Source organism: Oryx dammah, unplaced genomic scaffold (genome assembly GCF_014754425.2).
Source record: "Oryx dammah isolate SB20612 unplaced genomic scaffold, SCBI_Odam_1.1 HiC_scaffold_2, whole genome shotgun sequence".
In the NCBI taxonomy this organism is placed as follows: Eukaryota; Metazoa; Chordata; class Mammalia; order Artiodactyla; family Bovidae; genus Oryx; species Oryx dammah.
In genome coordinates this window covers 86,410,796-86,432,162 of record NW_024070186.1, presented here as the reverse complement: position 1 = coordinate 86,432,162, position 21,367 = coordinate 86,410,796, and the positions used below count along the sequence as shown (strand labels likewise).

Here is a 21,367-nt window from a genome sequence, read left to right as displayed (position 1 = left end):
TATTACGTGGAAGTCAGGTTGTACTAAATGACTTGGTGTTTCTCTAAAAATCACATCAAGTCCAGTTTACTAATTAGTAATCTAGAGTTGTAAGGGGCCTTAGAGATCATCCAAACCCTCCAGTTTACAGATTAAGTGATTAAAAGCATTACTGGGCTTGGTAACAGTAAAATATTCTTCCACACGTAACAGATAATAACTCTAGGACATGATATACTGGACTCAGAAGTTTTTACCACCCGTTATCATTTTTTGAATGCGTCATATGATAGAAGAGAATATCCACATCCCTAGCCTTACTGGAGGTTTTCAATAGTCACTGGCATTCTTCAGTGTTTCAGAACTTAACTTGTAAACATATAAAAAGTTACACTGAGAAGGGAAATCATTCATCTTTACACATGTTTTCTGGACAGAGGATCTGACAATTTTTTCAATACTATATGTTATCTGTTTTCAAATGATCATTATTACATCCCTGACTTTATTTACAAGTCAAACATAGCAGGTGGTTGTGTTTAGGTAAAGGTCATAATGCCCAGAAGTAGGAGAGAACAAATGGAGAAGACGTATAGGTTTCTTCTCTTCTTCCATGGCAGAAGGACCTGAGAATGTGAGTTTAAAGCTATGAGTTTGTATTTATTCATTTTCTTCATTTTAGGCAAACAATTAAGTGTTTTAGCAGAAGTAGCAGCAGAACAGGAACGCATCTAAAAGCGGTAGTGATGGTGGTGGTGAGCTTGGGTGAAAGGCAGAAGTGGAGAAGGACGAGGTGGCCCGTGTGGAATGTCCACTTCCTCTTTCTGGTAGAGAAGGGATGGGAGGGAGGATGTGTCAAGAACTCCAGTCTAAAACCACCCTGGAGAAACACCCAGTCTTTTCAGTTGCATTTTTTTCTGTCTCCTGCCTTCAAATAAAAACTGTTAACCACTGCTTGGCAAATAGTGGATTAACACGCATGCTTTAAAAAGCACAGTTACACTGTAAAGTGATTATCAGACAATTTAAAATAAATTAAAAAAATAAAAGGCACACTGTTTTTGGTTTTGTTGACTGATGGCAGTTACATTCTGAAAGAATTTCAGTGTATGGACTTTAAATCTAAGACAGATGATGGTTCTGTAAAGTCCAGAGTGCGTGTATACTGTAAGAAGTCCTTTTAACAGTCTGACACAGGCTAAGTGTGCCAGTATGTCTAGCTGTGTGGGGCCGTTTTCAGCACCCTTCTCTCTAGGTGTGCACTGCCTCTTTTTAATCACTCTTAGTCTCCCTCTGGTTCCCATTCCCTGCACCAACCTGTGCCACATTCTCTCATTCAAAGACACTGTGCTAAGAAACTGGGGAAGCTACTGGGCATGCTTGTGATGGTCTGGTAGGAACAAATTAAGTAGGCATAAGGGAAACCCTGAATGTTAAACTGTACATGGGAATATCATAAACTGTCTGTTAATATGGAGAAATGTAGGCTATTTATACAGAAATCTTATTAATGCTCTCAATATGTTTAAATATGGCTTGTTCTAAAAGAGATGATAAGCCTTTAGAAATCAGTACGATAAGCAGATGACAAATTTGCTTTGAATTTGTCCACAGGAACAAAAACGATCCTTGCTATCACTAAATGTGCATTTCAGTTATTTTATAACTCAGCTTAATAAAACAAAAAAGAAAAAAGTGAAAAGTAAGTAGTAGAATCAAAATCTACTTAATAAAAGGAGAAAAACACTCATGGGAGTTCACACTGCCTAATGCAGCTGCTCTGTGTAGCTGGGCTCGCTACCCCTTTATAAAAAAGCTGAAAGGGAAAGGCGCCCATTGGACAAGTGATGTTTTGATCTTCTCAATTCATGTTAGTTAAAGAGAGGAATGGTGAATTGGGTAAAATGAGTCACTGTCAGTGAAAGCCCTTGGGACAAGAGCTTAGCTTCGAGAGAAACAGTGGAGTTGTTGAGTCAAGGCCAATACTGGGTTTCTGACAGCTAATTAAGGTGATAGAAAAGAGTCACGTTTTTCTCTTTGAATACTGAACAAAATATGGTGACAAGAACTGTAATGGTTATGATTAATGAAGAAAGTATCAAATGGCACCAGTTTTTATTTCTTTAAATTTATCTATATATGTCATTATATATAATATTTTTTAAGGATACCACATTTAATTGTTTTTTAAAGGGTAAAAGTTTAACTATTTGTACCATTAAAGGGCAATAAAGCTGTAACTGAGGAATCTGGAGGCAAAAAACCCTCAAGAGCAGGAACAGTGCCTAAAAATGGTCTCCTGCATATTCAATTCCAAAGAGCTTTAGTAGGAAAAACTGGTAAAATCTGTAACTTAGTCAACAACGCTGTCTAGGTATTTATTACTTTGGATGACATACTATGTTTATGCTTATGTTAACAGTCCAGGAATCTGTATATAGTTGAATATACAAGTGAACTGTATACAGTCATCTCTCTGTTCCATTTCTGCAACATTTCTCAAAGTCTAAAGTTATTTCAAAATAAACATTTTTAAAAAGTATTAAAGCAAGTGTTAAAAAACTGAAGCCAACTGAAGCATTCTTAGTGTAAGAAGCACATATTCTGAAGCATAGCCTCTACTGTGTATGAAGTTGTCTACAAGTCAATGAGCAAGTGGGGATACTTAGAAAATTTCAAAATAACTATTTTTGATTACTTGGTACTAATTACTTACTATAACATGGAAATTAATTAATATGTATATTATTTCTTTGCTTGGTTCATGGAAATAATTAAGGAAAACTGATCAAAAGCATAATGACTAACTCTAGTAATACGATCATGTTAGTAATTATCAGCTTAGCACAGAACTATCCTATAAGATATTAAATACTTGCATTTCTAAAAGATTTTAGGAATGTAATACCCAAATTTATTCAGCAACATAAGAAATAAAATTTATTACCTGAGGTACACCGATTTTTCTGCAAGCTTCTAGGAAATTCTCCACATTTCGTCTACATTTTGCCATTGTTAATTTAGGCTGCAAAAGAAAGAAAACAGTACTATTAGCAAAGTTTAAAAAAATCTGCTAACTAAAAACACTCCTGCCAATGGCTTCATAAATTCAATGTTCTAGATTGGAAGGTTAGCAAACTTTTTCTTAAAGATCAGATAATAAACATGTTAGGCCTCAGGGCCATATGATCTGTTGCAACCATTCAAATCTGCTAAGAGATTGAAAGCAACCATAGGCAATATATAAACAACTGAGTGACTGTGTCCTAATAAAACTTTATTTACAAAAATAGGTACTGGCCTATGGCCCACAGTATGCCACTCCCTACTTTATAGACACTGGGCTTTGACTTTTTTTTTGGGGGGGGGGGGCTTTGACTTTTATAAAGCAAGTACTAAACAGAGAAATTTTAGGAGGATGGCTGTCTAATTTTTTTCCACTTTAAAATATACACCAAAGAAAATGTGGAGGAATAGCAAAATTAATTACCTACAGCTCAGTCAATCAAGTATAATCATGGTTAGCACTTTGGTTCATTTTTTTTCAGTCTTTTTAAAGAAAATAATAATAATAAAATCAACAGCCCTTGCCCATAAAAATACTATAGATGTATCATGTCGCTATTCAATGATTATATTTGAATTTAAATATTTAAATTTTGAAAGATTGGATTAAAGAACCATTTTCCAAAAGGTAAAAATTTCTCATAGGAAAATCACTACTAAACTTGTTTTTCTGAAAATATTTCTGATGACTAGAACATAGCTGCACTGCATGACCTAAAGTTGTGATAAGTTTTTTTTTTGCCAAGTGGGTTATCTTATGAGAAAGAAATATGAATCCCATTTCCCAAAGTGGTTAGCAAACTCAGCTGTTCAAATTCATCTGCTGGTTTAAGCATCAGGCATGGAAGCCAATGTCTCACCTAGAGCCAGACATTCTGGAATCCGAAGCCAAGTGGGCCTTAGGAAGCATCACTACGAACAAAGCTAGTGGAGGTGATGGGATTCCAGTTGAGCTATTTCAAATCCTCAAAGATGATGCTATTAAAGTGCTGCACTCATGCCAGCAAATTTGGAAAACTCAGCAGTGGCCACAGGACTGGAAAAGGTCAGTTTTCATTCCAATCCCAAAGCAGGGCAATGCCAAAGAATGCTCAAACTACTGCACAACTGCACTCATTTCACATGCTAGCCAAGTAATGCTCAAAATTCTCCAAGCCAGGCTTCACAGTACATGAACCAAGAACTTCCAGATGTACGAGCTGGATTTAGAAAAGGAAGAGGAACCAGAGATAATTTACCAATGTCTGTTGGATCATAGAAAAAGCAAAAGAATTCTGGAAAAACATCGACTTCTGCTTCACTGATTGCACTAAAGCCTTTGACTGTGGATCACAACAAACTGGAAAATTCTTCAAGATATAGAAATACCAGACCACCTTACTTGCCTCCTGTGATGCTGTGTGCAGGTCAAGAAGCAACCGTTAGAACCGGACATGGAACAACAGACTGGTTCAAAATTGAGAAAGGAGTAAAGCTGTATATTGTCACCCTGTTTATTTAACTTATATGCAGAGTACATCATGTGAAATGCCAGGATGAAGTACAAGCTGGAATCAACATTGCTGGGAAAAATATCAACAACTTCAGATAATGCAGATGACACCACCCTTATGGCATAAAGCAAAGAGGAACTAAACGGCCTCCTGATGAAGGTAAAAGATGACAGTGAAAAAACTTGCTTAAAACTCAACATTCAAAAAATGAAGATCATGGCAAATAAATGGGCAAACAGTGGAAACAGTGACAGACTTTACTTTTTTTGGCTCCAAAATCACTGCAGATGGTGACTGCAGCCATGAAATTAAAAGATGCTTGCTCCTTGGCATAAAAGGTATGACCAACCTGGACAGCAGAGACATTACTTTGCCTACAAAGGTCCGTCTAGTCAAAGCTATGGTTTTTCCAGTAGTCATGTATGATGTGAGAATTGGATCATAAAAAAGGCTGAAGGCCAAAGAATTGATGCTTTTGAAATGTGGTTTTGGAGAAGACTCTTCAGAGTTCTTTGGACTGCAAAGAGATGAAACTAGTCAATCCTAAAGGAAATCAATCCTGAATATTCACCGGAAGGACTAATGCTGAAGCTGAAGCTCCAATACTTTGGCCACCTGATGTGAAGAGCAGACTCATTAGAAAAGACCCTGATGCTGGGAAAGATTGAAGGCAGGAGGAGAAGGGGACGACAGAGGACAAGATGGATGGATGGCATCACCAACTCAATGGACATGAATTTGAACAAGCTCTGGGAGATGGTGAAGGACTGGGAAGCTTGGCGTGCTGCAGTCCATCAGGTCGCAAAGAGTTGGACATGACTTAGGGACTGAACAACAACAAAACTTAATGTTATATCCCTGTTTCTTTGATAACAAGAAGGTCCATGTGTTTAATTTCTCTAAGTGGATTAACATTTATAAAATAGTTTTATTTTTCTTATATGTATTTTACATGCTTAAATGAAAGGCACTCTGTTTGAGTGATCAAGATAAAGATCCTCAGTCACCTGTACTCTCAAATTTCACTTTCCACATGAGGTCCTTGTTACTTCCTAAGTATTTCCTTGGCATATATGAAGAATGACAGATTTCTTTTTTATTTTTAAAAAACATTAGGGGGCGGTCCTAAGATGGCAGAGGAACAGGATGGGGAGACCACTTTCTCCCTCACAAATTCATCAAAAGAACATTTCAACGCTGAGTAAATTCCACAAAACAACTTCTGAATGCTGGCAGAGGACATGAGGCACCCAGAAAAGCAGATCATTGTCTTCAAAAACAGGTAGGAAAAAATATAAAAGACGAAAAGAGAGACAAAGGAGGTAGGGAGGGACCTCCGTCCCGGGAAGGGAGGCTTAAAAAGAGAGAAGTTTCCAAACACCAGGAAACACTCTCACTGCCGAGTCTGTGGCGAGCCTTGGAAGCACAGAGCGCAACATAACAGGGGAGAAAAATAAATAAATAATTAAAACCAAGAGATTACGAGCCCAACGGTAACTCCCCCAGTGGAAAAGCAGCGCAGACGCCTGCATCCACCACTAGCAAGTGGGGGCTGGGCAGGGAGGCGCGGGCTGCAGTGTTTTTTAAGAATCAGGCCGGAATGCCCAGAGTGTAACCAGAGCGAACTAACTTGGGCTAGCATACCAGACTGTGGGATAGCTACCACATGAAAAGGTCTAACATAAGACACCACCAGGACCGCGCACAGAACAAAGGACGGAACAGAAATAGCCGGCTGCAGACCATCCCCCTCTGGTGACAGGCAGCCAGAGCTGTAAGGGCTAGAAGGCGGCAATCACAGACCCGGAGAGACATTACCTACCAAACCGCAAGCAGGTTTCTTTACTAAGTCTTCTTGGGGTTCTGGACAGTCACCATCCGCCTGAGAAGGGGAGCCAGCGGTACACCCAGAAAACTGAGCACCAGGGATGGGAAAGGCGGTAAGTCGCAGCGACCGCGCTCGCCAAACACCTGAGCTACTCGGACCTGGGAAGGGCACAAAACGCAGGCCCAACCGAATCTGCGCCTCTGAGGGCTACCTGAGAGCCGAGCCTGAGCGGCTTAGATCAGGGAGGTGCATGCAGCCTATGGCTGGCCTCAGACAGTTCCTGGCGGAGCAATGTAGAGCCTGAGTGGTATGCACCGTGAGCAGGGGAAGGCCCAGCGTGACTGAGGCACTGTGAGCACACGCCAGTGTTATTTGTTTGCAGCATCCCTCCCTCCCAACAGCGCGACTGAACAAGTGAGCCTTAAAAAAAAAAGTGTCCACCACTGCCCCCCTTGTGTCAGGGCGGAAATCAGACACTGAAGAGACCAGCAAACAGAAGAAGCTAAACAGAGGGGACCGCCTTGGAAGTGACCCCACACTGCCCACACCACGAGAGTAAGTCCCAGATATATCTTTACTGTTTTTACAATCATTCTCTTTTTTTTTTGATGTTGATTGTTTTTTCTTTTAACTTTAAAAAAATTTTAAGTCCTCTATTTCTCCTTTAATTTTTATTTTTATAACCTACTATTACTTTTCAAAAAAAAGACCCTATTTTTAAAGCAAACGCCGTATATATATTTTTGTGGTTGTTGTTGTTTTTTAATAATTCTCGTGACTTTGTTTTTTCTTCTTCTTTTTCTTTTCTTTAATATTGTATTTTTGAAATCCAACCTCTACTCTAGATTTTTAATCTTTGGTTTTTGGTATTTGTTGTCAATTTTGTACATTTAAAAACCCAATCTTCAGTACTCAATTTTACCTGAGAGCGAGATTACTGGCTTGACCACTCTCCTCCTTTGGAGTCTCCTTTTTCTCCACCAGGTTGTCTCTGTCTCTTCCCTCCCCCTTCTCTTTTCTACCCAACTCTGTGAATCTCTGTGTTCCAGACGATGGAGAACACTTAGGGAACTGGTTACTGGCTGGATCTGTCTCTCTCCTTTTCATTTCCCTCTTTTATCCTCCTGGCTACCTCTGTCTACTTCCTCCCTCTCCTCTTCCCTGTATAACTCCGTGAACATCTCTGAGCGGTCCAGATTGTGGAGTGCACAGAAGGAAGTGATTACTGGATAGCTTGCTCTCTCCTCTTTTGATCCCACCTCATCTCATTCCAGTCACCTCTAACTACCCCCTCCCTATTCTCTTCTCGATGTAACTCAGTGAACTCTCTGGGTGTCCCTCAATGTGGAGAAACTTTTCATCTTTAACCTAGATGTTTTATCATCAGTGCTGTATAGATGGAGAAGTCTTGAGCCTACTCTAAAAATAAAACTGAAAACCAGAAGCAGGAGGCTTAAGTCCAAATCCTGAGTACATCAGACAACTCCTGACTCCAGGGAACATTAATCGATAGGAGCTCATAAAACACCTCCACACCTACACTGAAACCAAGCACCACCCAAGGGCCAACAAGTTCCAGAGCAAGACATATCACGCAAATTCTCCAGCAACACAGGAACACACCCCTGAGCTTCAATATACAGGCAGCTCAAAGTTATTCCCAAACCACTGACATCTCATAACTCATTACTGGACACTTCATTGCACTCCAGAGAGAAGAAATCTAGCTCCACCCACCAGAACTCCGACACAAGCCTCCCTAAACAAGAAACCTTGACAAGCCACTGATACGACCCCACCCACAGAGAGGAAACTGCATAATAAAGAGAACTTCACAAATACCCAGAATACAGAAAGGCCACCCCAAACGAAGCGATATAACCAAGATGAAGAGACAGAGGAACACCCAGCAGGTAAAGGAACAGCAGAAATGCCCACCAAACCTAACAAAAGAGGAAGAGATAGGGAATCTACCTGACAAAGAATTCCGAATAATGATAGTGAAAATGATCCAAAATCTTGAAATCAAAATGGAATCACAGATAAATAGCCTGGAGACAAGGATAGAGAAGATGCAAGAAAGGTTTAACAAGGACCTAGAAGAAATAAAAAAGAGTCAATATATAATGACTAATGCCATAAATGGATCATAGAAAAAGCAAGAGAGTTCCAGAAAACATCTATTTCTGCTTTATTGACTATGCCAAAACCTTTGACTGTGTGGATCACAATAAACTGTGGAAAATAATGAAAGAGATGGGAATACCAGACCACCTGACCTGCCTCTTGAGAAATCTGCATGCAGGCAGAAAGCAACAGTTAGAACTGGACATGGAACAACAGACTGGTTCCAAATAGAAGTACGTCAAGGCTTTATATTGTCACCCTGCTTATTTAACTTCTATGCAGAGTACATCGTGAGAAACGCTGGACTGGAAGAAACAAAGGCTGGAATCAAGACTGCTGGGAGAAATATCAATAACCTCAGATATGCAGATGACACCACCCTTAAGGCAGAAAGTGAAGAGGAGCTAAAAAGTCTCTTGATGAAAGTGAAAGAGGAGAGCGAAAAAGTTGGCTTAAAGTTCAACATTCAGAAAATGAAGATCATGGCATCCAGTCCCATCACTTCATGGGAAATAGGTGGGGAAACAGTGGAAACAGTGTCAGACTTTATTTTCTGGGGCTCCAAAATCACTGCAGATGGTGACTGCAGCCATGAAATTAAAAGACGCTTACTCCGTGGAAGGAAAGTTATGACCAACCTAGATAGCATATTCAAAAGCAGAGACATTACTTTGCCAACTAAGGTCCGTCTAGTCAAGGCTTTGGTTTTTCCTGTGGTCATGTATGGATGTGAGAGTTGGACTGTGAAGAAGGCTGAGTGCCGAAGAATTGATGCATTTGAACTGTGGTGTTGGAGAAGACTCTTGAGAGTCCCCTGGACTGCAAGGAGATCCAACCAGTCCATTCTGAAGGAGATCAACAATGGGATTTCTTTGGAAGGAATGATGCTGAAGCTGAAACTCCAGTACTTTGGCTACCTCATGTGAAGAGTTGACTCATTGGAAAAGAGTCTGATGCTGGGAGGGATTGGGGGCAGGAGGAGAAAGGGACAACAGAGGATGAGATGGCTGGATGGCATCATGGACTCGATGGACATGAGTCTGAGCGAACTCCAGGAGACGGGGATGAACAGGGAGGCCTGGTGTGCTGCGATTCATGGGGTCGCAAAGAGCGGACACGACTGCGCGACTGAACTGAACTGAACTGAATGCCATAAATGAGATCAGAAACACTCTGGAGGCAACAAATAGTAGAATAACAGAGGCAGAAGATAGGATTAGTGAAATAAAAGATAGAATGGTAGAAATAAATGAATCAGAGAGGAAAAAAGAAAAACGAATTAAAAGAAATGAGGACAATCTCAGAGACCTCCAGACAATATGAAACCCTCCAACATTCTAATTATAGGAGTCCCAGAAGAAGAAGACAAAAAGAAAGACCATGAGAAAATACTTGAGGAGATAACAGTTGAAAACTTCCCTAAAATGGGGAAGGTAATAATCACCCAAGTCCAAGACACCCAGAGAGTTCCAAACAGGATAAACCCAAGGCGAAACACCCCAAGACACATATTAATCACATTAACAAAGATCAAACACAAAGAACAAATATTAAAAGCAGCAAGGGAAAAACAACAAATAACACACAAGGGGATTCCCATAAGGATAAGACCTGATCTTTCAATAGAAACTCTTCAGGCCAGGAGGGAATGCCAAGACATACTTAAAGTGATGAAAGAAAATAAGCTATAGCCCAGATTACTGTACCCAGCAAGGATCTCATTCAGATATGAAGGAGAAATCAAAAGCTTTACAGACAAGCAAAAGCTGAGAGAATTTAGCACCACCAAACCAGCTCTCTAACAAATGCTAAAGGATAGTCTCTAGATAGGAAACACAAAAAGGGCGTATAAACCCGAACCCAAAACAATAAAGTAAATGGCAACAGAATCATACTTGTCAATAATTACCTTAAACGTAAATGGGTTGAATGCCCCAACCAAAAGGCAAAGACTGGCTGAATGGATACAAAAACAAGACCCCTATATATGCTGCCTACAAGAGACCAACCTCAAAACAAGGGACACATACAGACTGAAAGTGAAGGGCTGGAAAAAGATATTCCATGCAAATAGAGACCAAAAGAAAGCAGGAATAGCAGTACTCATATCCGATAAAATAGACTTTAAAACAAAGGCTGTGAAAAGAGACAAAGAAGGACACGACATAAGGATCAAAGGATCAATCCAAGAAGAAAATATAACAATTATAAATATATATGCACTCAACATAGGAGCATCACAATATGTAAGACAAACGCTAACAAGTATGAAAGGGGAAATTAACAATAACAGAATAATATTGGGAGACTTTAATACCCCACTCACAACTATGGACAGATCAACTAAACAGAAAATTAACAAAGAAAGGCAAACTTTAAATGATACAATAGACCAGTTAGACCTAATTGATATCTATAGGACATTTCACCCCAAAACAATGAATTTCACCTTTTTCTCAAGTGCTCACGGAACCTTCTCTAGGATAGATCATATCCTAGGCCATAAATCTAACCTTGATAAATTCAAAAAAACTGAAATCATTCCAAGCATCTTTTCTGACCATAATGCATTAAGATTAGATCTCAATTACAGGAGAAAAACTATTAAAAATTCCAACATATGGAGGCTGAACAACTCGCTTCTGAATAACCAACGAATCACAGAAGAAATCAAAAAAGAAATCAAAATATGCATAGAAATGAATGAAAATGCAAACACAACAACCCAAAACCTGTGGGACACTATATAATCAGTGCTAAGAGGCAAGTTCATAGCAATATAGGCATACTTCAAGAAACAAGAAAAAAGTCAAATAAATAACCTAACTCTACACCTAAAGCAACTAGAAAAGGAAGAAATGGAGAACCCCAGAGTTAGTAGAAGGAAATAAATCTTAAAAATTAGGGCAGAAATAAATGCAAAAGAAACAAGAGACCATAGCAAAAATCAACAAAGCCAAAAGCTGGTTCTTTGAAAGGATAAATAAAACTGACAAACCATTAGCCAGACTCATCAAGAAACAAAGGGAGAAAAATCAAATCAATAAAATTAGAAATGAAAATGGAAAGATCACAACAGACAACACAGAAATACAAAGGATCATAAGCGACTACTATCAGCAATTATATTCCAATAAAATGGCCAATGTGGAAGAAATGGACAAATTGTTAGAAAACTACAACTTTCCAAAACTGAACCAGGAAGAAATAGAAAATCTTAACAGACCCATCACAAGCACGGAAATTGAAACTGTAATCAGAAATCTTCAAGCAAACAAAAGCCCAGGTCCAGACAGCTTCACAGCCGAATTCTACCAAAAATTTAGAGAAGAACTAACACCTATCCTACTCAAACTCTTCCAGAAAATTGCAGAGGAAGGTATACTTGCAAACTCATTCTATGAGGCCACCATCACCCTCATACCAAAACCTGATAAAGACGCCACAAAAAAAGAAAACTACAGGCCAATATCACTGATGAACATAGATGCAAAAATCCTTAACAAAATTTTAGCAATCAGAATCCAACAACACATTAAAAAGATCATACACCATGACCAAGTGGGCTTTATCCCAGGGATGCAAGGATTCTTCAATATCCGCAAATCAATCAATATAATTCACCACATTAGCAAATTGAAAAATAAAAGCCATATGATTATCTCAATAGATGGGGAGAAGGCCTTTGACAAAATTCAACATCCATTTATGATAAAAACTCTCCAGAAAGCAGGAATAGAAAGAACATGCTGCTGCTGCTAAGTCGCTTCAGTCGTGTCCAACTCTGTGCGACCCCATAGACGGGCAGCCCACCAGGCTCCCCCATCCCTGGGATTCTCCAGGCAAGAACACTGGAGTGGGCTGCCATTTCCTTCTCCAATGCATGCAAGTGAAAAGTGAAAGTGAAGTCGCTCAGTTGTGTCCGACTGTTAGCAACTCCAAGAACATACCTCAACATAATAAAAGGTATATATGACAAACCCACAGCAAACATTATCCTCAATGGTGAAAAACTGAAAGCATTTCCCCTAAAGTCAGGAACAAGATAAGGGTGCCCACTTTCACTGCTACTATTCAACATAGTTCTGGAAGTTTTGGCCATAGCAATCAGAGCAGAAAAACAAATAAAAAGAATCCAAATTGGAAAAGAAGAAGTAAAACTCTCACTGTTTGCAGATGACATGATCCTCTACATAGAAAACCCTAAAGACTCCACCAGAAAATTACTAAAGCTAATCAATGAATATAGTAAAGTTGCAGGATATAAAATCAACACACAGGAATCCCTTGCATTCCTATACATTAATAATGAGAAAATAGAAAAAGAAATTAAGGAAACAATTCCATTCATCATTGCAATGAAAAGAATAAAATACTTAGGAATATATCTACCTAAAGAAACTAAAGACCTATATATAGAAAACTATAAAATACTGATGAAAGAAATCAAAGAGGACACTAATAGATGGAGAAATATACCATGTTCATGGATCGGAAGAATCAATATAGTGAAAATGAGTATACTACCCAAAGCAATCTACAGATTCAATGCAATCCCTATCAAGCTACCAGCGGTATTTTTCAGAGCTAGAACAAATAATTTCACAATTTGTACTGAAATACAAAAAACCTCGAATAGCCAAAGCAATCTTGAGAAAGAAGAATGGAACTGGAGGAATCAACCTGGCTAAGTTCAGCCTCTACTACAAAGCCACAGTTATCAAGACAGTATGGTACTGGCACAAAGACAGAAATATAGATCAATGGAACAAAATAGAAAGCCCAGAGATAAATCCACACACCTATGGACACCTCATCTTTGACAAAGGAGGCAAGAATATACAATGGATTAAAGACAATCTCTTTAACAAGTGGTGCTGGGAAAACTGGTCAACCGCTTGTAAAAGAATAAAACTAGATCACTTTCTAACACCACACACAAAAATAAACTCAAAATGGATTAAAGATCTAAATGTAAGGCCAGAAACTATAAAACTCCTAGAGCAGAACACAGGCAAAACACTCTCTGACATAAATCACAGCAGGATCCTCTATGACCCACCTCCCAGAATATTGGAAATAAAAGCAAAAATAAACAAATGGGATCTAATTAAAATTAAAAGCTTCTGCACAACAAAGGAAACTATAAGTAAGGTGAAAAGACAGCCTTTGGAATGGGAGAAAATAATAGCAAATGAAGCAACTGACAAACAACCAATCTCAAAAATATACAAGCAACTTATGCAGCTCAATTCCAGAAAAATAAATGACCCAATCGAAAAATGGGCCAAAGAACTAAATAGACATTTCTCCAAAGAAGACATATGGATGTCTAACAAACACATGAAAAGATGCTCAACATCACTCATTATCAGAGAAATGCAAATCAAAACCACAATGAGGTACCATTTCACACCAGTCAGAATGGCTGCGATCCAAAAGTCTACAAGCAATAAATGCTGGAGAGGGTATGCAGAAAAGGGAACCCTCTTACACTGTTGGTGGGAATGCAAACTAGTACAGCCACTAGGGAGAACAGTGTGTAGATTCCTTAAAAAATTGCAAATAGAACTGCCTTATGACCCAGCAATCCCACTGCTGGGCATACACACCAAGGAAACCAGAATTGAAAGAGACACACGTATCCCAATGTTCATCGCAGCACTGTTTATAATAGCCAGGACATGGAAACAACCTAGACGTCCATCAGCAGATGAATGGATAAGAAAGCTGTGGTACATATACACAATGGAGTATTACACAGCCGTTAAAAAGAATACATTTGAATCAGTTCTAATGAGGTGGATGAAACTGGAGCCGATTATACAGAGTGAAGTAAGCCAGAAAGAAAAACACCAATACAGTATACTAACACATATATATGGAATTTAGAAAGATGGTAATGATAACCCTGTATGTGAGTTAGCAAGATAGACACAGATGTATAGAACGGACTTTTGGACTCTGTGGGAGAGGGAGAGGGTGGGATGATTTGGGAGAATGGCACTGAAACATGTATACTATCATGTAAGAAATGAATTCCCAGTCTGTGTTCGATACAGGATACAGGATGCTTGGGGCTGGTGCACGGGGATGATCCAGGGAGATGATATGGGGTGGGAGGTGGGAGTGGGGTTCAGGATTGGGAACTCATGTACACCCGTGGCAGATTCATGTCAATGTATGGCAAAACCAATACAGTATTGTAAAGCAAAATAAAGTAAAAATAAAAAATTAAAAAATAAAATAAAAAACATTGTTTCTCAGTTGACAGAAACTAGGAAGAATGCAAAGTATGAATAAGCCCTTCCCTTTCTGGCACTGCCAAATAGCATGCCAATTCCTATTCTCTTAATCACCACCTCAGGACCCAAACCAAGTCTTTCAAGTCTTGGAAGCATAGTTGACTTGGCAGTACTGTTACTCCTCTTTGTCTTTTCTACACAAAGCTGAAAGCCTGTTTTCTGAGGTCACTAAATAAAAATTGGCCACCTATTTTCTTTAGAAGCAAATGCATGACTCTATTTTTGGATGTGCTAGAGGGAAAAGGGACATATCAGTCTCCTGGGACCTTGGTAACAAAGCAGCTTTTATAATTAGAATAAAAGGTCCTTGAGAGGCTTCAACGATTTGCATCTGGAGAGGCAGCAAGATGAACATCCAGAGTGGCAATCCAGAGGCCTGGATACAACTGCAGTAAGACTAAAGGATTTGTATCAGGAAGCATGTGCTAAATAACAACAAATGACCAGAAAATGAGATTCTGAAAAGGTTAGACACTGCTAAGCATGTTACAAATGCACAGTATCCATTCAGACTCATCAAAAGAGATGTTACAACATCAAGTAATAATGCAATGTGGAAACATTGATTATATCCTGCTGTGTGTCTGTGTATTGGTGAGGGGAGAGGAGGCAGAACAGCCATGAAAAGATATTCTTGGAACAACTGGGGATATGCAACAACTGGGGATAACCTGTGGATGCTACTGGTGTCTCATCCAGTGTCTACTCAGCCTGTGCATCTATCCTCCTTTCCTATCCCCACTCCCTGCTGGCTGCTAAGGGCTCATAGCTGTCTCTTCTCAGTTTCAGGCTGATCCCACAGGGAACTCTGTGAATGAATCATATCCCACTCCCACCAACAGGGTCTAGCGCCCACATCCTACAATCCTTGGCTTCAAGCTATGGGTAAGAGCAAAGTGGCCTAGGACATTCTCAGAAATATTTAGGGGTAAGGTGTTATTCCTTTAATATGTCATGATGTTCCTTAGCTTTTTAATCTCGGAATACTATGTCCAGGATGACGTTCTCCCTCTCTGCAATGCTGGAAAATTTCTACTCATACTTAAAGAATTAGTTCAAATTTTACCTCCTCCTCTGCTGGCAAGGCTTTCCTGAACTTTCCAGGCAGCGCTGAAGTGGTCCCTTTTTTGTATTCCCATAGCACACTTCTGACACAACTCTTTTATAATAGCACACAGATGTTACTGTTTACAGGCCTGTTTTTTCTCTAGCAGAAGTAAGACCCAGAAGGCAGGGGCTAGACTCTCTTCATATTTGTATCCTTAGCACTTGCATAACGCCTGCCTCTTAACAAATGTCTGGTGAAGAGCCAACTTTTTTTAAGCATTAAACTTACTACAGCTGGTGAGGGAACGTGAATGCTTGGGACAGATCGAGGCCGCACATGATTGGCTAAATGGCAAAGAACGACACCATCGGTTAGAGCTGCTCCAAGATCACAAGGCAGAGATACCTTCAACCGGTACTCAATATGCTAAAAATCAAGATAAAAAGCAAATAACTTAAGTACCACGATCTCTTATTTTATCTTTCTATCCTAAGTCAATAATTTCAGGAGACCCAATATTATATACACACATATACATATATACGTGTATGGTCAATGTATGTATGTATGTATGGCAGTCAGGTGACAGTGCTGCCAAGTTCCACAACAGAATCCATTTCCAATTTTCTGATTAAATAACAAAAAACTAGATCAATTTTAAAATAAACACTACATATGATGTAAGTGTGGTATGTATATGTGCACATATACATTAATTTTTATTAACTCTAACAAGATTTCTTTACATTGAAGCAGAAAAAAAATTTTACATAAGTAGGGCCAGGGGTTGAGCTTTATGAAGTAACCCATCTCATTTTCCTAGTAAATAGCTGAAAAAATTCATCACACAATGGGCATCACAGCACACAATGGACAGTTGTTGGTTCTATTAAAAATGTGTGTAAGTCAAATGAAAAAGTGATGCCAGGATCATGGGTTATAGCAATATCACTTAAAAAAGTTTAACTCAAAGGCAATGTATATACTTTCCGTAGTTGATCTATTAATTCTAGCTCTTCTTCTCTCTGTCTTGAATTCTGTCTTGTTACCGGATCTTTCAAATCAGTGGTTGATACAGAAGATGAAAGGAGGGGTGAAGCATGACCTAAAAAATATTGATATGTGAGACAGAGAAGCAACTGCTAGTGTTGCAAAAATACTCAGATCTGCCCAATCAGTTTCCTTGAAAGTACAGAATTTTTTACTTCTGTATTGCCTTTTTTAAAAAAGGTTTTTATAATGGAAATTTAAAAATATGCACAATAATAGGGAGAATAGTATGAAAAACTACCAAATGTCCATTATCCATTGGGCTCAACTATTTTGTGTTTGATCACATCCATTTAAAAATGTTTTTATTGAACATCACACCTCCCAAAATTACACAAATCATAAGCAAAGAGCTCTCAATAAATTATCATCACAAAGTAGACACAAGCAAGTCAATAAATGGAAAATTACCAACATCCAGGAGACTCTCTCCTGTTCTCTGCCCATTGGTACCCAAGAGTTATTTCTAACACCATGGGTTCTAACTATGTAAACTTCCTGGCTTCTAATACCACAGATTAGTTTTGTCCAGTTTTGAACTTTCTATAAATAAAACCATATTATATGTGTGTATGCTTTTGGGTTTGGCATCTTTTTGATCAATATTATAAGATTTATTCACATTGTTGTATGTATTACCTTGTTCATTTTCATTGCCTATTTGGTATCCTATTGTACAAATATACCATAATTATTTATCCATTGTATTGTTGTTAATGGACATTCAGTTTGGGGCTATTATGAATAACATTGCTATGAATATTTTTGAACATATCTTTTGGTATAGATATTACATGTTTCAGAAAGCAAAGTTTCTACTCATAGGATACATCAGATTGGCCAAATGTTCGTTCAATAAAGTTCTTCATGAAAATGAAAAATTTCTTTTATTTTTATCTAAAACCAAGTGAACTACCTGACCAACTCAACAAGTATTCAGCATTAGCAGATAATGTAAGCAGTTTTCTATGCTAATTTAGAGTCCCACCAGCAGCACACCTCTGGTTTGAGTTTAAATCTCACTGTATCTACCAGTTACATTAACAGTAATTTTGGGAGTGAAATGTCTGTTTCCATATTTAGGTAACTTCTTTGGGGATCAGCAGAGATTTGCCATATTAACTAAAAACCATGAGACTAAGTAGATCTGCTTTTAAATTACTGATTCATTTATTTAACAATATAGACAGGTTTTACCAATGGAAAAATCTAAGAGGAAGTTATAGGGAGAAGGGACATTCATTCCCTGAAGCCCTAAAAGAGTATTTTTTTTGTTCAAACACTATAACCTGCTTTTAGGTGATACTAAGAAACTTTCTGAACAAAATGAATTTGAGCAAGATTAAGATTCTCTTCCTTTAATGTCAGTGAGATCACAGACAAATGTAGAGCTTAAAACTTTGTCTCAGTGACACCAAAGGGTAGAAGTTTATTATTGTTTTTTGTTTTTGCTTGGCCACACCACACAGGTTGCAGGATCTTAGTTCCCTGACCACGGACTGAACCCAGGCCCTGGCAGTGAGAGCACTGAGTCCTAACCATTGGACTGCCAAGGAATTCCCAGAGGAGAAATTTAAAAGCATGTTAGCAGTTAATGTCATTGTATAACCACCTCCTCCCCTATCCCTCTTTTAGTCACTACCACCTACCTTTATTTGTTTCTGTCCTGACAGCTCCTCGGAAAAGGAAGCTTTCAGGGCGCTGGGGCTGGTTTTTCTGGATAGCAGCAGGAAAAGAATATGCAGGGGAATGATGAGCTGAATCAGCATGGAAAAGCAAAATAAAATTAAAGGAGATGGAAAAAATTAAACATAATAATAGACGTGACAAAAGTTCAATAAATGATAAATGAAAAAGAAATGTTAAATGTTGCAATGATATAAAACAATAATTTTGTTTATTAATAGAAAAATCTGGTACAGAAAAGTAACCCTGAAAACAGGAGGGCTGTTTGTATGTGTTTTTATTTTTTAGGCCATGCCACATGGCTTCTGGAGTCTCAGTTCCCCAATCAGGGATTGAAACCAGACCATGGCAGTGAAAGCCCAGAATCCTAACCACTAGGCCACCAGGGAATTCCCTGTTTGTTTGAATCTTTCACTGTGGTGCACGGACTCTAGTTGTGGGGTGTGGGCTTAGCTGCTCCACGACATGTGGGATCTTAGTTCTCCAATCGGGGATCAAACCTACATTCTCTGCATTGAAAGGTTGATTCTTAACTACTAGACCACCAGTGAAGTATCATGTATGCATTTTTAATTGTCATGTTATTCTTGGTGTATCAATAAAGACAGAATGAATGTTAATATATTAAATAGTCTTGTGCCAACCTACAGCCCTGCTAGCAAATACTCATTTTTTTGTATCAAAAGGCTGAGTAGCTGAACAACCACCTGAATTAAAAAATGAAAAATGTGCAGAGCTCCCATATTTGTGCCTGATTTCTCAGAAAAGGAAGCCACTGCCATCTAAGAAGGAATTTATCAGGAAAATCCTGGTAAAGAATTATAATCAGGATGTGGTTAACTGTACTTTTGTGTCTATTACCTGTTTCTGTTGTAGGTGAATTTGATACAGCATTAGATCTGTCATCATTCTGTGGAGAAACAAATACATCAATACTTATTATTCAAGAAGAGGTACCTTCCATAGTTGTGGTAACTTAGGGATTATAAAAGAAAAAAATCATGCAACTCTATTCAAAATGAAATTTAGAAATGAGAATTTGGTATAATAAATTAATTTTGAATATTTTTTAATGCCAAATCTCTTACTTGGTTCTAGAGAGTATAAGATTTAAGTAACACATTCTCTAAAGATAGTCCTATTATGTAACAGGTCTTTCCTAAGAGTGTGAAAAATTAAATCATCCTAACGCAGAAAATTTTATTGGGAAATGTATAGGAGAGAATAAAATTTTATTTTATAATAGTGTTTTTCTGGGATACTTTCTAACGTATTTCTCCTCTACTCCTCAAATAATGTTTTAAGAAAGAGTAATGAAGGTTTCTTCATTTCAGCTAGGAAATAAGATGGTGCAAGATGATAGCTATATTTTGAGACTAGTATTTGAATCGAAGATCTTTTTAATTTATTGACCAAAGGAACCATAAAGGAGAGAGAAGTAGCTCAACTGGTATAAGGTATACCTAAAAAAAGGGACTGGAGTTAAGCTAATTAAAAAAGAAGTATTGGTTAGCTGGGTTAAAGATATTAAAGACATGGCAGAGAAGTAAAATCAACAAAAGCTAGAATTAACAAGTTTTTCAGGACTTGATATCAAGTTATATTCAATGATTAATGAATTGTACTCAATAATTTATGGTAACAGACATTTTTGAACAGAATGACTTTAAAACACACACATACACATATACACACTCCCATGCTTTTTTCTCCTTTTTGGGTTTCAGTATTTGCAGAAATCTTTTATCTCAAATTGTAGTTGGGTAGGTGAAATTAATGATGAAAGGAAATTTTAACTGCTATAAATAAACAGAAGCCATGCTGGTGAGAAAATTCCTGGAATGATCTGAAAGACAATTCTGAGGTAATGATTCCTTGATTTGATACTCTCAGGCCAAGAATTAAGACTTAAAAAGTAAGCTGCATTTTGAGTGAAGAACTGTATTACATCTTCATTAGTGAAAAAGACAACATGTTCATTAAGTATAATGATGCCAGTAAACAAAGTTTAGGATGTTGAGCAGAAATGGGAATTTAAATAACAAGTTTAAAGTAAGAGCAACAGGTACTAGTAAAGGGAATGAACAGGCAAGTGAGGGAAAAGCTGTATATCTTTGTAAGGGAACAAAAGACTATCCTTATCTTCAAAGAATATGAAATAAGAAGGAGAAAGCTAGTTAGCTCAACAAAGACCTATTGAAGGACCAATGGTACAAACTGAAAAACATAAGAAGTAGAGATTATTCCAGATACAGAGGGAAAGAAAAATTAAAAAGACCTATTACTGTGAGATAGATTAGAAACTTTGAACACATTTAGGAATAAAATGATAAAGTTAATAGGCAACTCTACTAGATAAGGATCATGGCATCTGGTCCCATCACTTCATGGCAAACAGAGGCGGAAACACTGGAAACAGTGAGAGACTTTATCTTTGGGGGCTCCAACATCACTGCAGATGGTGACTGCAGTCATGAAATTAAAAGACACTTGCTCCTACGAAGAAAAGTTATGACCAACCTGGACAGCATATTAAAAAGCAGAGACATTACTTTGCCAACAAAGGTCCATCTAGTCAAAGCTATGGTTTTTCCAGTAGTCATGTATGGATGTGAGAGTAGGACCATAAAGAAAGCTGAGCGCTGAAGAATTGATGCTTTTGAACTGTGGTGTTGGAGAAGACTCTAGTGAGTCCCTTAAACAGCAAGGAGACCCAACCAGTCCATCCTAAAGGAAATAAGTCCTGAATATTCAGTGGAAGGAATGATGTTAAAGCTGAAACTCC

General features: G+C 38.2%; 1 protein-coding gene across 8 annotated transcripts in view; it reads right to left on the bottom strand.

Moving 5' to 3' along the window:
* Positions 1–21,367, bottom strand: part of LRCH3 (leucine rich repeats and calponin homology domain containing 3) — a 113,992-nt gene that overhangs the window by 6,589 nt on the left and 86,036 nt on the right. For all 8 annotated transcript variants that reach the window (XM_040249567.1, XM_040249605.1, XM_040249623.1 and 5 more), the window contains 5 exons: positions 19,444–19,492; positions 18,546–18,653; positions 16,833–16,951; positions 16,135–16,272; positions 2,927–3,004 (listed from right to left, as the gene is read on the bottom strand). In XM_040249567.1, coding sequence (XP_040105501.1) covers positions 2,927–3,004; positions 16,135–16,272; positions 16,833–16,951; positions 18,546–18,653; positions 19,444–19,492 — 492 coding nt within the window. The remainder of the gene's footprint in view (positions 1–2,926; positions 3,005–16,134; positions 16,273–16,832; positions 16,952–18,545; positions 18,654–19,443; positions 19,493–21,367) is intronic.